General features: G+C 33.1%; 1 protein-coding gene across 8 annotated transcripts in view; it reads right to left on the bottom strand.

Moving 5' to 3' along the window:
- si:ch1073-391i24.1 (receptor-type tyrosine-protein phosphatase mu) overlaps nt 1-19,310 on the bottom strand; it is a 217,712-nt gene that overhangs the window by 16,713 nt on the left and 181,689 nt on the right. For 7 of the 8 annotated variants that reach the window (XM_067361858.1, XM_067361856.1, XM_067361855.1 and 4 more), the window contains 5 exons: nt 14,843-14,940; nt 6,385-6,501; nt 6,039-6,193; nt 4,645-4,780; nt 1,806-1,955 (listed from right to left, as the gene is read on the bottom strand). In XM_067361858.1, the coding sequence (XP_067217959.1) occupies nt 1,806-1,955; nt 4,645-4,780; nt 6,039-6,193; nt 6,385-6,501; nt 14,843-14,940 (656 nt within the window). The remainder of the gene's footprint in view (nt 1-1,805; nt 1,956-4,644; nt 4,781-6,038; nt 6,194-6,384; nt 6,502-14,842; nt 14,941-19,310) is intronic. The other variant, XM_067361852.1, reaches the window with a different exon arrangement.

A 19,310-nucleotide genomic window follows, 5' to 3' on the forward strand; every position in this document is an offset into this window, starting at 1 on the left:
GGCTGCATTTATTTAATAATAATAATACAGAAAAAAACAATAATATTGTGAAATATGATTCCAGTGTAAATCAGCTGTTTTCTATGTGAATATACAGTAAAGTGTAATTTATTCCTCTGAATTTTCAGCATCATTACTCCAGTCTTCAGTGTCACATGATCCTTCAGAAATCATTCTGATATGATGATTTATTATCAATGTTGGAAACAGTTGTGCTGCTTAATATGTTTTTGGAACCTGAGATACTTTTTCAGGATTCATTGATGAATAAAAGGTTAAAAAGAGCAGCATTTATTCAAAATATAAATCTTTTCTATCACTTTTCATCAATAACACATCTGTGCTGAATAAAAGTATTAATTTCTTTCAAAAAAAGAAAAAATAATACTGAACTTTTGAACGGTTGTGTATATTGTTACAAAAGATTTCTATTTCAAATAAATGCTGATATTTTTAAACTTTTATTTTTTTTTTAACTCTCCTGGAAAGTATCTCAGGTTATGAAATAATATGAAGCAGCACAACTGTTTCCAACATTGATAATAAATCATCATATCAGAATGATTTCTGAAGGATCATGTGACACTGAAGACTGAAGTAATGATGCTGAAAATTCACAGGAATGAATTACACTTTACTATATATTCACATAGAAAACAACTGATTTACATTAGAAAAATATTTCACAATTTTACTGTATTTTTCATTAAATAAATGCAGAAGAGACTTCTTTCAAAAAGCAGATTACTGTTACCTTTCAACCTAATAAATTCATAACGAAACACTTCTTATTGTTATCAATGTTCAAATAAATGTTAATTTTTTGTGGAAGCTGTTTTCAACATTGATAATAATCAAATATTTCTTGAGCATCAAATCATCATATTAGAATGATTTCTGAAGGATCATGTGACACTGAAGACTGGAGTAATGATGCTGAAAATTCAGCTTTGATCACTGGATATAAATTACATTTTAAAGTATATTAAAATAGAAAACCATAATTTTAAATTGTAATAATATTTCAGAATATTATTGTTTTTTCTGTATTTATTATGAAATAAATGCAGCCTTAATGAGCATAAAAGACATTCAAAATCCCCCACAGATCATTTATTATAGCTCGTCAAATTCGCCCCTATTTGGGTGTGAGCAAAAACACACTGTCTTTGTGTGTGTCCCTTTAAATGCAAATGAGCGCCGCTTTCCAGAAGAGGGCGGAGCTTTAACGGCTCAACAACAACAAAGCTGGAGAATCTCACGCAGCCAAAATGAGGAAAGTGTTCAGCCTTACATTGTTCAAACTGATGGAGAGACTCAGGAAGAAGTTACAACTTTTAGACGTTTCTGAATGGTTAGTGGATAAATTGATGTAGTTGCTGTCAAATGTTTATGACTGCTATCAAATGCTATGAATGATCTAATATTTTTTCCAAAATATCACTTGGCTCGTTTTTTCACATGCTAGCAGAGAAACGCTTGACAAAACAAAGTTACTGTTGTTCTTTGTTCTTTTGTTGTTTGGACAGAAATATAAACCTGATTTCATTTGCTTCCAATATTGGTCTAATGAAATAAATGGTGATCATTTATTTAAAAAACGGCCTGATACTGATACGGTTTCAGCATATTGCGATATGTGATATATTCATATTACTCACTGAGACAAACACTTTGCAGAGTACTGAATCACAGTAACACACAAACTCTGTCATATCTTCAGCTCTGAACCGATTACAGATAACATCAGAGATGCAAAATACATGTTTCTTTTCCTCAAGCTTTGAGTAAGATTCTTCTCTCACCCTGAACTCCTCTTTGATTGGACTGGAGTTGGTCTGAGGGTCCAATCGGTTCATGTCGTAGTAAACAGAGCGAAGCTGATTGGCTGGGACGGTTGTGTCGCCGCAGAGACACGCTTCCAAAATGGCATCATGGATAAAGACATACTGCTCCTGACAACGACAAGAAATGAGATCCAGTACTGCTGAAAACACAAGAGAGACCTTATCAGATCTGTGGAGACTTTAATCATCAGGGATGAACTGAATCCATCAGAAAGTGACATTCATAATGTTACAAAAGAGTCTGTTTGTTCTTCAGAACGTATAGAATAGAATGTTTCACATGAAGCCGTTTTCAAATCATCATATCAGAATGATTTCTGAAGACTGGAGTAATGATGCTGAAAATTCACAGGAATAAATGACACTTTACTGTATATTCACATAGAAAACAGCTGATTTACATTGTAAAAATATTTCACTATTTTTCAGTATTTTTGACCAGCCGAAGAGACTTCTTACAACAACATTTAAACATCTTACTGACCCCGAACTCATACAAAACACCGCTGTGTAATGAATCTGTTGGTTTCCTCCATCGCTGTGTCCCAACATCCTTCATCTGTTTTGTATTCATGGAATTTGTCAGCGTTGAAAATGCAGATGCCACTGTGATTGCACTCATTTGTTTCACGAGGGATTTGGACGGCGTGAGGCAGAAAGAACATCAAACTTTATTAGCGGCGAATCATCAAAGCATCTCAATATTGAAATCAGAAGCTTTCGCCCCAGCGACTCGAGCCGTTTGATGGAAATCACTGCTGAAGTGACATTTCCAAACCATCTTGGCCTGTCACCGTTGACTAGATTGCGAGGACGGGGTCAGCGCGCCTCTGATTAGGCATCTGCCGCGAACTCTGACCTTTGCGGCGGTGCATCAGAATCCGGCTGCGCATGAAAACGATGCGGTGCTCTAATGAGCGAACGCGTGTCGTCGCAAATCATCAGTGACGGTTCAAACGCGCGTGTAAAAAGGTAACAAGTGCCCGTCGGGCGACAGAGCGTGCCAAAACACCTGCGAGGGAAACACACACACACACACGCCTCTGAAGGTCACTGAACTCGAGGAGGGTGAATCAGGCAAACGTTAGTGCAGCGCTTCTCAAATACCAACCCAGACGTCATCTATGAAACATGCGGCCGTTAAAGTAATGATGCCGGAATTACAGTGAAGCGGTGCAGCGAGTGAATCCAGATGGCCTGCGATCAGGACACCGGAGAGATCTTCATCTGCAGCCGTACATAAACCCGTCAGGAGCACCGTAATCTGCTTTCCTCACTCAGACGCATTAACCGCTCGTATGCGTGATGTCGAGAGTGTTTATGAGACGCTAACAGGTTAAAATAGCAGCGGCTGGAATCAGGAGGACTCGAGTGCATTTACAGCGCTTTAACGCTCTCGCACGGGGATTTTTCTGTTCTAAAAGCCTCTGTGCATTCATTTCTATTTATATCTGTGTTTTAAGGCAAGACACTACAGGTGAATAGAATAAAACTCAACTGCACTTTTTCTCAACTCAACTGCAATTTTCCAGCACAAATTTCAGCAAGAGTGAAGTCTTGTTTACTGAAAAATGTGTCAAAATTAAGTCATTTTGCTTCTTAAGTACTGAACTAAACCTTAAATATGAATATTAAAATCATTAATAAGATAAATAAATGAGATAAAATAAAATAAATAAAAAATAAAATAATGAAATATTTAAATAAATAAATTAAAATATGTGACTAAAATTGCTACAGTAGTAGGACATTTAATACTAGTTACAGTGAATTATTTGCTGCTTCCTAAAATAAAATACAAAATAAATAAAATAATAATAAAATTAAATAAATTAAAATAATTAAAATGAAAATGTGACAAATTGCTACAGTAGTAGGACATTTAATACTAGTTACAGTGTATTATTCCGTAAAATAATAATAAAATAAATAATAATTACTTAATGATTCTCATTAATTCTTACTAATTACTTAATGCTTTGCATTAAATCAGATTAAACTCCAAACCAGCTCAGCTGGACGATGACATCACTGTTTTCTGCAGAGCTGCTTTAGCTGAATTGAACTCACTTCATAATTAATGTACTTTACACAGTTATTGAACCGAAATTAATCAACACTGAACTGATTTCAGCTGAATGATGATGGTTTACAGTATAATATAATATAATATTATAATATAATATAATATAATATAATATAATATAATATAATATAATATAATATAATATAATATAATATAATATAATATAATATAATATAATATAATATAATATAATATAATATAATATTAAGCACTATAGAATCAGAGAATAATATAATATAATATAATATAATATAATATAATATAATATAATATAATATAATATAATATAATATAATATAATATAATATAATATAATATAATATAATATAATATAATATAATATAATATAATATAAAGCACTATAGAATCCGAGAATAATATAATATAATATAATATAATATAATATAATATAATATAATATAATATAATATAATATAATATAATATAATATAATATAATATAATATAATATAATATAATATAATATAATATAATATATGATTAATTTATGAACCGAAATTAATCAACACTGAACTGATTTCAGCTGAATAATGACGGTTTACAGCAGAGCTGAATCCTGTGTGCATCACTGATTCTGTTATTTTTATTTTAAGGATTAATATAGTGTAAATATAAATCAAATGCATTTTCACATTTACTCGACAGGCTAAATGAGGCAAAGGTCAGAGGTCAGAGGTCAAAGGTCAAATACCTCGGTCTGGACCATGTTGACCCTGCGCGATCGCAGCTCCCTCACGCAGTTGTAGATGTCGACCACGCCCTCCCGCTCCGCCATGTCCAGCATGATGTCAATCACGATGAAGCAGCCTGTTCGCCCCGCCCCCGCGCTGTGAGGTGACCAATCACAACACAGATTGAGGTTAACAGAGAAAACAGAGATGAAATCCAACATAACATAACATAACATAACATAACATAACATAACATAACATAACATAACATAACATAACATAACATAACATAACATAACATAACATAACATAACATAACATAACATAACATAATGTAATACTACACAACATAACATAATACTGTATAATCTAATATAATCTAATATAATCAGAGATTATTATAATATAATATAATATAATATAATATAATATAATATAATATAATATAATATAATATAATATAATATAATATAATATAATATAATTAATATAATATAATATAATATAATATAATATAATATAATATAATATAATATAATATAATATAATATAATATAATATAATATAATATAATATAATATAATATAATATAATATAATAAATATAAAGCACTATAGAATCCGAGAATAATATAATATAATATAATATAATATAATATAATATAATATAATATAATATAATATAATATAATATAATATAATATAATATAATATAATATAATATAATATAATATAATATAATATAATATAATATAATATAATATAATATAATATAATATAATATAATATAAAGCACTATAGAATCAGAGAATATAATATAATATAATATAATATAATATAATATAATATAATATAATATAATATAATATAATTAATATAATATAATATAATATAATATAATATAATATAATATAATATAATATAATATAATATAATATAATATAATATAATATAATATAATATAATATAATATAATATAATATAATATAATATAATATAATATAATATAATATAATATAAAGCACTATAGAATCAGAGAATATAATATAATATAATATAATATAATATAATATAATATAATATAATATAATATAATATAATTAATATAATATAATATAATATAATATAATATAATATAATATAATATAATATAATATAATATAATATAATATAATATAATATAATATAATATAATATAATATAATATAAAGCACTATAGAATCAGAGAATATAATATAATATAATATAATATAATATAATATAATATAATATAATATAATATAATATAATATAATATAATATAATATAATATAATATAATATAATATAATATAATAATAAAGCACTATACATTCAGAACAGTATCTCTGAGTTTATAAGAGTGTCATGTGACTGCAGATGGTGATGATGTCATACCTGCAGTGGACCACGATGGGTCCGGCGTTAGTGGGTGATTTGGCCTTGACCCGGCGCACGAAGCCCAGCAGACCCGTCGAGTGATACGGGACGCCGTGATCCGGCCAGCCGGTGAAATGGAACTGACTGATCTCACGAATCTCATGAGCTCCTCGCTGCAGACGAGACAGAGCCGCACATGTGACGCCTGCGTCAGTATTGTGTTAAATTCACTCTTCTCCTACATTTGTTCTCGTTTGCAAAGCCGTTTCACTCGGAAATGCGTCACAATAGACGACTTTAAGAGCTTGAGTTTGCTCTATTAATCAGCCTCAGTCAGCAGGAGTGTGTGAAGAGCGTCACTCACCTTCTCCACCGCAAACGTTCTGATCACATATTCAGACAGAAGCTGCGTTTCGATCAGCGTCACCTTGATGTCGCGGTAGATCTCGGTGTCGTCCGGCCAGTATTTACAGCATTTCACCTGAGACACGAAAACAGACTGTCACCAGAGGTTTGAGTCCGGCTCGCAACCTGATGAAGCCACTGTAACCCTATTTGTATTTAATAAGCCATGTTTTTTTGCATGTTTATTTAGAATGAGAATGCTTTTACTGTCATTGCACACACTGTACATTATTTACATATGCGTAACAAAAAGTAAATATTAGATATATTAAATTTTAGGTAAGTAAATATTACATATTAGTAAATATCGCAGATTTTATGCACAAAGTGCTTTACATTAAAGTGATTAAAAATAGTTTGATATTTCACACCTTAATCATTACATTCAAAAGAGTTATTTAAACATTTAAAATATTTTTACAAATAATTTTTTAAAGTTTTGTCAGTAGAATAATTAAATTAAGTAAAATTAAAATATGTGACCAAATATGCTACTAGTTACAATAAATGATTTGGAGATTCCATAAAAAATAAATAAATAAATATAATAATAATAATAATAATAATAATAATAATAATAATAATAATAATAATAATAGTAATAATAAAAGATAAAAAATAAATCAATTAAAAAATAAATAAAAAATTAAATTAAATAAATTATAATTAAACGAAATGATGAAATGAAATGAAATGCAATAAAATAAAATAAAATAAAATAATTATATATATATATATATATATATATATATATATATATATATATATATATATATATATATATATATATATATATATATAAAAAGAAAAAAAAAAGTTTAGGTATTTTATACCTTTAATTAATGTGAGTTCACATACCTTACTCATTTTAAAAATGTATATTAAACACGTTTTTTTTTTTTTTTTTTTTACAAAAAGGTTTTGTCCATAAAAAAAAAAAAAAAACAATAAATAAAAATAATAATAATAAATAAATTCAAATAAAATTAATAAAATTAAAATTAAAATTAAATAAAATTAAATAAATTAAAATTAAATAAAAAATAAATAAATAAAAGGTTAGGTAGATAAAAGGTTTTAATAATAGAATAATTAAATGAAAATAATTTAAATATGTGACCAAACATGCTACAGTAGGTGGCCATATGATATTAGTTACAATAAATTATTTGGTGCTTTCTTAAAAGACTAATAAAATAAAATAAAATAAAGAAATGAAATAAAATAAAATCAAAGCTAGTTATTTATTTTTACACTTTTAATTAATGAATGTGTGTTCTCACACCTAAATCATTATTTCTATATTCTTGATATTAGAAATAAAATAGTGCATAATAAAACATGAAGCTATAGATATAGTTCAAATGAAATCAAATGAATGCATTAAAAGGGAGACACGAGGACAAGTTAATAAAAAGAGAAAAAAGTGCAGTGAAATGAAGAGGTATTAGATTTCTACACTTTCTGAAGAATATGTGAATGATGCATAAGTGATAATGTGGAGCATCGAATCGTTTACGGCTGAATCCTCAGAAACACTTGAGCGAAGCCCGTCATGTCTGACCTTTCGTCTCAAACAGTGCCGTGCGATCGCGCTCAGTTTCAAATGTCACCTGATCACATTAAATGAAACCTTAACCAGAGCTGCGGAGGCCGCGGCGCGCGTGATTAACAGATGTATTGATCCAGAACTCCGGCTCCAGATCAATATGCTGTGGATGAGGGAATGATGGGATCGTCCTCCGTACGGCACTAATTTGAACAGCATTAGCTCTGATTGATTCGATTTCTGAAACTATAAGCAGCTGAACGCAGAAGAGCGTCACGTAAATCACGTCTGACCCGAAGGCACTCGTCCCAGCGCTTCTGTAACCATAGCAACACAGGTATGTGCGGTAAGACCAGGGTAACCACAGCTAAACGGATATTAATATGTTTGTAGAGAAACACTTGCAGCATTTGCAACAAACAGTTTCATCTAATCTAATAATTTTTTTTAAATATGTGACAAAATGCTACAGCAGATATTAATTGAAAAACTAGTTACAGTGAATTATTTTTTGCTTTCTTAAAAGTCTTAAAATAAGTACAATAATTAAATTTAAATAATTAAAATTAAAATAAGTGAATAATAATGCTACAGTAGATACTAGTTACAGTGAATTATTTGGTGCTTCCTAAAATAAAATTAAATACAAATAAAATTAAATAAATAAACAAACAAATAAATAAATAAAAAGTAGAATAATTCAATTCAAATAATTAAAATATGTAACCAAAAATGATACAGTACATAGTAACTAGATAGTTTTAGTGAATTATTTGGTGCTAAATAAAATAAAATTAAAATTAAAATAAAATAAAATAAAATAAAATAAAATAAAATAAAATAAAATAAAATAAAATAAAATAAAATAAAATAAAATAAAATAAAATAAAATAAAATAAAATAAAATAAAATAAAATAAAATAAAATAAAATAAAATAAAATAAAAATTAGAATAATTAAATCCAAATAATTAAATTCAAATAATTAAAATTAAAATATGTGACTAAAAATGATACAGTAGATACTAGTAACTTGATACTAGTTACAATTAATTATTTGGTGCTTTCTAAAATAAATAAATAAATAAACATAACATAATATAACATAACATATTACATAATAATGAAATAAAATAATAATAAAATAAATTCAAATAAATTCAAATAATTAAAATTAAAATATGTGACACAAATGGCTACAGTAGTAGAACATTTGATACTAGTTACAGTGAATTATTTGGTACTTCCTAAAATAAAAAATAAATAAAATAATAATAAAATAAAATAAATTCAAATAATTAAAATAAAATAAAATAGTTTTGATTAGTTACTTAATGCTTCTTTAAAAGAAAATGAATCTAATCAGATTTAACTCCAAACCAGCTCAGCTGGACGATGACATCACTGTTTTCTGCAGAGCTGCTTTATAGCTGAATTGAACTCACTTCATAATTAATGTACTTAACACAATGAATCAACCCTGAACTGATTTCAGCTGAATAATGACGGTTTACAGCAGAGCTGAATCCTGTGTGCATCACTGATTCTGTTATTTCCTGTTATCACAGTAAAGCTGCTTCGAATCAATCTGTATTGTATAAAGCGCTATAGAAATAAAGCTGACATGACTTCAGAAAATTCACATCCCTAGTCAATAAAACGGCATGCACTTCATTAATCCACACCTGCAACGTCTATCAACCAATCAGAATGAAGGATTCAACCTATAAAGTCTTTTACTGCATAAAGCAGGAGTGTCTGATGGGTCTCCTCGTCTCCTGACGACTGTCGAATCTCTCAGGGATGTAATTCACACATTAATGTTCTCATTCCCACATTACACACGGCTAAATGAGTTCTGCACTTCCAGACGTGACATCGATACCCGACCTCGCACCTCACAGAGCGACCGGACCGGATCAGAACACGCCTGGAACCATCTTCAGCGTTAACTCCATTAGAGTTCTCGTGCAGCGCTTCAAACAAAACCTCATTATGTGGCAATATAATCCAGTCAGCAGAGTGTTTCAGTATTACAACACCAGCACTAATAACTCGCACACCCAGAATCGTTGCGTTCCAATCCAATACACGGATAAACATAAGCAGCACAACATATATGACAACATGATTACAAAACTCGCTTTGCAGTATATGATAACTAGCACAACACCGGCGCGCCGACGGAGAGAGAGAGAAAACACTGGGAATTGTGACACTTCTGAGAGATACATCGAGTGCGGAAATTCAATTTTCTCCACCATCATTAGAGTGGGAATGTGATTGGAGACACGAGAGTCTCCCGCTGAGACGCTCCTCCACAACGACTCCATCTGCAGCTCCTCTGGGTTTATATGACGGAAAAAACATTATATTATTTCAGCAATTATAGGACGGATTCTGTTTGTCTGCATGTGTTGGTCTTAATGGTGTTACTCGCATGCTCTGAAACGAATTTTCACATTAAAATACAGGAAAAAAATATCTGCATCAGTACAAACTTTGAATGCTGGCTTGACAAAGTCTGTCCTAAACTTTTATGATCTGAAGGTTATGCAGCATTAAGCATTAATACACTAGGGTTTGAAAGCTAGACAGACTAACAATCAAAAGTTTGGGGTCATTACGACTTTTATCTTCTATTGATCAAGGCACATTAGAGTGACCAAAGCAACAGTAAAGACATTTATAGTGTTACAAAAGTGACACTGAAGACTGGAGATGCTGATACACACACAGATAGATAAAACGATATCTAGACAAACGAGTTTTATTAGTGTTTAGCTTGAGGAAACTGCATGAGAAACAGGATTTGATCTCGTCTAAACAGTCCAAGAGTGAAGAAGAAGAGTAGAATTAGGTTTGGAGGACAAACAGAGCTGAGTGTCATCAGCATAGAAGTGGAAATTAACACCAAATTTCCTAAAAAATATCACCAAGATAATAAATAAAAGAGGGCCCAAGACAGAGCCTTGAGGAACACCAATGGAAACTAGAAACACTGGAATAGTTCACTTTCAAATGAAATTTTCCTGATAATTTACACTCCTCCATGTCATCCAAGATGTTCATGTCTTTCTTTCTTCAGTCAGAAAGAAATGAAGGTTTTTGATGAAAACATTCCAGCATTTATGGTTAAAATGTATACAATTTTTCATTTTTTTTTAGAAAATGTCCGATGGTTTCTCTAGATAAGACTCTTATTGAGTCTTATTGAGTGTCATCAACATAGAAGTGGAAATTAATACCAAATTTCCTAAAAAATATCACCAAGATAATAAATAAAAGAGGGCCCAAGACAGAGCCTTGAGGAACACCAGTGGAAACAAATGATCTGAAATCTTTAAAGGATTAGTTCACTTTCAAATGAAATTTTCCTGATAATTTACTCTCCTCCATGTCATCCAAGATGTTCATGTCTTTCTTTCTTTAGTCAGAAAGAAATGAAGGTTTTTGATGAAAACATTCCAGCATTTATGGTTAAAATGTATACAATTTTTAATTTTTTTTAGAAAATGTCCGATGGTTTCTCTAGATGAGACTCTTATTCCTCGTCTGGGATCATGTAGAGCTCTTTGAAGCTGCACTGAAACTGACATTTGGACCTTCAACCCGTTGAACCCCAGTGAAGTCCACTATATGGAGAAAAATCCTGGAATGTTTTCATCAAAAACCTTCATTTCTTTCTGACTGACGAAAGAAAGACATGAACATCTTGGATGACATGGAGGAGAGTAAATGATCAGGAAATTTTAATTTGAAAGTGAACTAATCCTTTAAGTTGGACAAATCGAGTACGATCAGAGAGGATCTAAACTAAGTGAGAAGGACACCAGCAATACCAATGGAGATTAATCTATCTGAAAGAACTTGATGAGAAATGATAACCTGAGAAGATGAGGAAATTATGGAATTATCAATAAGTGGAAAGCTGTAAAATTTCACCAAATTGGATTTAGTGCCAACAAGAACCTCAGTTTTATTAGTGTTTAGCTTGAGAAAAATGCACGAGAACCAGGATTTGATGTCGTCTGAACAGTCCAAGAGTGAAGAAGAAGAGTAGAATTAGGTTTGGAGGACAAACAGAGCTGAGTGTCATCAGCAAAGGAGTGGAAATTAATACCAAATTTCCTAAAAAATATCACCAAGATAATAAATAAAAGAGGGCCCAAGACAGAGCCTTGAGGAACACCAGTGGAAACAGAATAATTATAATAATAATTGGGAACAAATGATCTGAAATCTTTAAGTTGGACAAATTAAGTGCGACCGGAGAGATTTAAACTAAGTGGATACCAGTAGAGATGAATCTATCTGAAAGAACTTGATGAGAAATGCTATCGAAGGCCTCATTTAGATCAGGACAGATAAGTAAAGATAAGAGTCCAGCTGATCATTGGTAACTTTTACCATGGCAGTCTCTGGACTATGTAATGGACTGAAATTGTTCAAACAGATTGTTTTTAAGCTGCAACAATCTTTTCCGATATTTTTGAAAGAAATGGTAAATTAGAAATTGGGCAAAAGTTGGAAAAAATATTAGGGTCAGCGCCAGATTTCTTTAGCCTTGGAGTTATCACAGCAGTCTTGAGATGAAGGAGCAACACCTGAGGAGAGAGAGGAATGTATAATATCTGTTATTAGACCAGATAATGAAGGTCAACAGGCTTTGGCCATGTGACAGGTGGAAGACTTGGACTGTCGAAGAAGACCAGATATTTCATCGACATTCAGAAGTTCAAAACTATAGAGTTCTCCAGCAAAACAAACCCGCTCTCTCTCTCTCTGCCCTGTAGCATTCATCTAATCTGCCACAAATCTCAGTGTGGACACAGATGGGCGTCAGTGGAACGCAGCGGTGGGTTTATGGGTCTCCGTGGGGAAGCCCGGCGCTCGCGCCCACATTAGATCAGCATCATGTAACAGACGGCCCGCGGCACCACACATCTGCAGCGCTGGACCAGATCTGAGACCGCTCACATCCTCCATTCATCTGCTCTGATCAGCCAACCATTATAATCAACTAGAACGCTTTACGCAGGAATTCATTATTATGATTAGCAAATGTATTGATTTTATTGTGCTTTATTTGATTTTAGATGCTCTTCCAATGTTTGAGCATTTCATATTTTAGGATCAAAACTCTACAGTGAATGAGGTCATAATGAAGTTTCTTTAAGGGTTACTTCACCCAAAAATTAAAATAATGTAATTTATTACTCATCCTCATGCCATTCCACATTAATCTTCAGAACACAAATTTGTTTTTTTTGGCGCACCAAAAATATTCTCGTGGCTTTATAATATTAATATTGAACCACTGTACTCACATGAACTGATTTAAATATGTTTTTAGTACATTAATGGATCTTGAGAGAAGAAATGTCATTGCTCAGGCCTCACTGAGCCATCGGATTTCAACAAAAATATTGTAATTTGTGTTCTGAAGATTAATGTGGAACGGCATGAGGATGAGTAATAAATTATTTTTGGGTGAACTAACCCTTTAATTCATCCAGTTCTACTTTTAAACATGCTGAACTTTAACAATAATTAAATTAATGGGACTGTTAATGACTATAAATTAATAAGCTGATTTTCTCTATAAACAAGATTCTGTTTTCAATGTTGAAATAGGCAGATGCACTGACAGCATTACATAAATAAATGTTTTATTATTTATTGGATGGATATGTATTTGTTCAGATAGACAAACAGGCAGGTGGAGTTTTTTAGTATTTATCTTGAGAAAACTGCATGAGAAACAGGATTTGATCTCGTCTAAACAGTCCAAGAGTGAAGAAGAAGAGTAGAATTAGGTTTGGAGGACAAACAGAGCTGAGTGTCATCAACATAGGAGTGGAAATTAATACCAAATTTCCTAAAAAATATCACCAAGATAATAAATAAAAGAGGGCCCAAGACAGAGCCTTGAGGAACACCAATGGAAACTAGAAACACTGGAATAGTTCACTTTCAAATGAAATTTTCCTGATAATTTACACTCCTCCATGTCATCCAAGATGTTCATGTCTTTCTTTCTTCAGTCAGAAAGAAATGAAGGTTTTTGATGAAAACATTCCAGCATTTATGGTTAAAATGTATAAAATTTTTCATTTTTTTTTTTAGAAAATGTCCGATGGTTTCTCTAGATAAGACTCTTATTGAGTCTTATTGAGTGTCATCAACATAGAAGTGGAAATTAACACCAAATTTCCTAAAAATATGACTAAGATAATAAATAAAAGAGGGCCCAAGACAGAGCCTTGAGGAACACCAGTGGAAACAAATGATCTGAGATAGATAGATAGATAGATAGATAGATAGATAGATAGATAGATAGATAGATAGATAGATAGATAGATAGATAGATAGATAGATAGATAGATAGATAGATAGATAGATAGATAGATAGATAGATAGATAGATAGATAGATAGATAGATAGATAGATAGATAGATAGAATGAAAGCAGTTCTTCAGCAGTGGCCATTAAATGTCTCGTATTTCTACATAAACCACAGTTCCATTATTACAGTCACATGATATCGACTGCAGCATTTCTCCGTCTGTAGATACGGGGGTTTGTGCCATTTCACGGCTGTCTGATAATGAGCTCCATTGATTAGTTTCTGGCCAGTTCACATTGATGAAGCCCAGAATGCATCATTTACTCAGCAAGTGATCCTCAGGGAGTCGATCTCACACACTCATCTGAACTTCAGACACGGACGGAGGACAGAAACACATTCGCACCAGCCGATAAACACACACACACACACACACACTGATTTGAGATGCAGGTGTTCGTAACACACAAGAGCACAGAAGCACATGGTCATCATGACATCATCACCGTTCCACACTCACCCTGCCAACTTCCACCAGGTTGGTCACCATGACGATGGTTGCCGTGTTCTCCTGCCACACCATCCTCCAGAAGTCAATGACGGTCTCCTGCATCGGTCCTGCAGAGAAAACACACACACACACACACACACACACATCAGACCTTCATTGTGTTCAGCATAATTGAACACGGATGGGAGTTATTCCATTATGGAACCAATTAATCTGAATTAATATTGTGTTTAATCAATTGTCGACTCTGAAAAGAAAATTACTTGAGTGATTAAAAGTGTTGCTCTTACACAAAATCACCATCAAACAAACACAGAACTCTTCTAAAAGCTATTATTTTAAATATATTATTTTGTAGTGTATATTGCCAAGAACACTGAAGAATATTCATCAGAACCCAAACATGAAGATAAGAGCAGAAGAGAGCGGCACTGGTTCTTGTTCAAACTCAGTTTGAAACGCTAACCGCGTGTTTCTCAGTGTCTCAAATGTCTTCACTCGCTCCCACTTCGCCTGCCCACGAGCCTCAGGGGATGATGGGAATGATCGGAGGCGAGCAGGACATCTGCTGAGTGGGTTTGTAACGCCACACCGCAGCCTGTCAGAGACACACACGCTCGTCTTCAACATTTACACATGATAAAACACACCGAACGTCCAGCGTCTGTGTTTCAGAGCGAATGATCTCAGACAGAGACAGAGAACCGCTGGAGGAACGTCTGAGCCGACTGAGGACCGCGCCACCTACTGATCAACATCTCAAACACTGCTATTGTTAGGAATGTTTAGATGAGACTGAGGAAGAACATCTTGTTTGCTGCGTAAAACCTGATGATATCAGATATAATATTGGTCAGATCAGACTGATGATAATAACTAGAAATACTAATATTAGAGCAGCAGCAGCTTCTCTCAGACACCCTCATAATGACACACAGCAAACGCTCCGAGCTCAAAGTCGAGAGTTCCCAACGTGCACCTGGTGCTTCATTCCCAGAATATCTTTAACTGCAAATTTCCTGGAAAAACAAATGTGCTACTAAAACTTATTGGAGAAGTTTCAGCAAAAAAGAGAGAAAAAAACAAGAGAAAACTTTATGCTGAAGTCTGAAGATTCTGCCAAAAAGGGGGAAAAACTGCACACACATCCCGTATCACAAACTTCAGCTGTCAAGAGATGCTGACAGTCATTTCTGGAAACACACCATTTTTCATCTGATGTGTGTGTAAGTGTGTGTGTGTGTGTGAGAGAGAGAGCTGCTGAATTCTCCTACAACCAGCATAATATAAAACCTACTGATAGACACAAAGTCTCTGTGTGCTCATTAATATTACATGGTAGTGACACACACACACACACACACACACACACACACACACACACACACACACACACACACAGCAGCGCTGCTCACCTGCTTTAACAACAACTAGAAGCAGTCAAAACATCAAGCAGAAATTAGAGAAAGAAAAAGGGAGAAAACCTCAAACCTGCCCTGATCGTCAGGGTGTTGTTATGTGGTTGCTAAGGTGTTCCAGATGGTTGCTAGGGCATTGGTAGTGAGTCTGATCACTTAGTAAAATACCAAACATGATCTGAGGAATCATTCATGTCTGGAGCACAAATACTGCAAAAACTCCTTCTTCCTCAGTATTTCTGTCTCGTTTTCAAATATCTAAACATTCTTAAAGGTGCCATAGAATGCTTTTTCACAAGATGTAATATAAGTCTAAGGTGTCTCCTGAATGTGTCTGTGAAGTTTCAGCTCAAAATACCCCATAGATTTTTTTTAATTCATTTTTTTAACTGCCTATTTTGGGGCATCATTAACTATACCCTAATTTTGGCAGCGCACCGCCCCTTTAATTCGCCTGCTCCCTGCCCCCCGAGCTCTCGACTACATTACAGTGCATTTACAAAGTTCACACAGCTAATATAACCCTCAAATGGATCTTTACAAGATGTTTGTCATGCATGCTTCAATCATGTGAGTACAGTATTTATTTGGATGTTTACATTTGATTCTGAATGAGTTTGATAGCGCTCCGTGGCTAAAGCTAACATTACACACTGTTGGAGAGATTTATAAAGAATGAAGTTGTGTTTATGAATTATACAGACTGCAAGTGTTTAAAAATGAAAATAGCGACGACTCTTGTCTCCGTGAATACAGTAAGAAACGATGGTAACTTTAACCACATTTAACAGTACATTAGCAACATGCTAACTAGACATTTAGAAAGAGAATTTACAAATATCACTAAAAATATCATGATATCATGTCAGTTATTATTGCTCCATCTGCCATTTTTCACTATTGTTCTTGCTTGCTTACCTAGTCTGATGATTCAGCTGTGCACAGATCCAGACGTTAATACTGGCTGCCCTTGTGTAATGCCTTAAACATGAGCTGGCATATGCAAATATTGGGGGCGTGCATATTAATGATCCAGACTGTTATGTAACAGTCGGTGTTATGTTGAGACCCGAGTGTTTTCCGGAGGTCTTTTAAACAAATGAGATTTACATAAGGAGGAGGAAACAATGGGGTTTGAAACTCAATGTATGTCTTTTCCATGTACTGAACTCTTATTCAACTATGCCGAGATAAATTCAATTTTTGATTCTAGGGCACCTTTAAATCAAGATACATACATTTACTGGAGAAGAGAAATGACTGAAGATATTAAGACTTGTTAACTGAAATTAAGTGCATTTTTGCTTTAAACAAGAACAAATATCTGCCAATGGAGTCAGAAAAATAAACTTAATTCAAAGAGAAAACAAGATGATTTGTTTGTTTTAATCATAAACTCACTTCATTTTGACCCATTTTTCATTAAAAAAGGCTTCATATCTTCAGTCATTTCTCTTCTCCAGTAAATGCATCTTGATTTAAGAATGTTTAGATTTTTACTGGAAAACAAGACAAATATACTGAGAAGGAAATTCATTTTTTGCACCTTATTTGACTATCAGCACTATAACTATGAAGACTGATTTAGTTAAAGTTACTGATGATTTACTCATTTTTTCTGTTTTTTTCTACATTGATCTAATGACTGTGAGCTCAAGCTGCTGTTGAGAGTCCAGAGCTGCACTTACTGCCAGAGTGAGTGTGTGTGTGTGTGTGTGTGTGTGTGTGTGTGTGTGTGTGTGTGTGTGTGTGTGTGTGTGTGTGTGTGTGTGTGTGTGTGTGTGTGTGTGTGTGTGAGAGAGAGAGAGAGAGAGAGAGAGAGATGTTCTCTACTGAGACTTGGAGATGCAGCTGTCAGTCCAGTTGAGCTTCACACACACACACACACACACCCCCCAAATCTTATTAAAGTCTTAGTTCAACCAAAAACATGTACTCTAAGAACTTCTAAGAAACGTTTATGTTGTGTTTTGTTCCTTTGTCGATTTTGATGCATGATTACTAGTTAATTAAAGAGGTCATGAAGTGAGAAATCAACTTTTCCTTGAGCTTTTGATATAAAAGAGCTCATCGTACTATCAGAATATATTCAGATTCAGAACTGAAAACGTCCATGTTAGTCCAATAAGAGCTTTTATTGACACCAGACCGAACGACTCGTCCCGGAATGTGTCTATAGATGGTGAAGCTCCGCCTCCAATGAAGAAACTCCGCCTACTTCATAATTGCAGCATTAGCCCCGCCCACTGATGTGTCAGTGAGATGAGGAGGAGAGAAGAGCGATACAGGACTAAAATAACATTACCTTTCAAAGGATCCTAATGTAGGAATATGATTATTAATTTTCAACAATGTGAATGTCTCAGTTGAGCTTTATTTATTTGTGTTCGGTTCATTTCACTGTGGATTCTTTGGTAAATCAATCGCATTTCTGCATTATCAGACTTTAAGGACAGTAATGCAACAACATGTCAGTAACTGTGTTCATTCTAATGCCTGATCTGATATTAATGATTCATGTACAGTCACATGATCGTTGTCTGTGTGTCAGTAAATGAAACCAGCGACTAAACGCTCAACTTCACCTTGTTTCTCTCAGTAGGATGAAAATTTACACTGTGATTAAATTATATATAGAAAGCGATCAAAGAAAGCTCCCTTTACAATCACTGGAGCTGTCAATCAAACAGCGCGAGTTTATCAGTGACTGACGCGCAAAACTCCCGTTTTATGCAACGAATCTCTAAGTTGCATCACATTTGCACTGTTAGTGATGATGAAAGCATTCATTAGTTTTCATGATCTCAACATGTCTGTGATCGACTACAGTGTTCTAATGCAATAGATCTAAACGTAATGCTTTTCACGATTAGCTAACCTTGAGCTGTAATAGTAAAAATGTGCTAAAAGTTTTCGTGAGGATATTTCATATGCAAAGATGTCAGCCAATCACAGCAGTGGGCGTTTACACTGAAGTCTCACAGAGACACGCCCCTTAAACCAGCGTTCAAATCAGAGGATGAAATCAGGGTAGCAAAAATGTCTTTTATTTCTAAATT

This window comes from Chanodichthys erythropterus, chromosome 16 (genome assembly GCF_024489055.1).
Source record: "Chanodichthys erythropterus isolate Z2021 chromosome 16, ASM2448905v1, whole genome shotgun sequence".
Lineage (NCBI taxonomy): Eukaryota > Metazoa > Chordata > Actinopteri > Cypriniformes > Xenocyprididae > Chanodichthys > Chanodichthys erythropterus.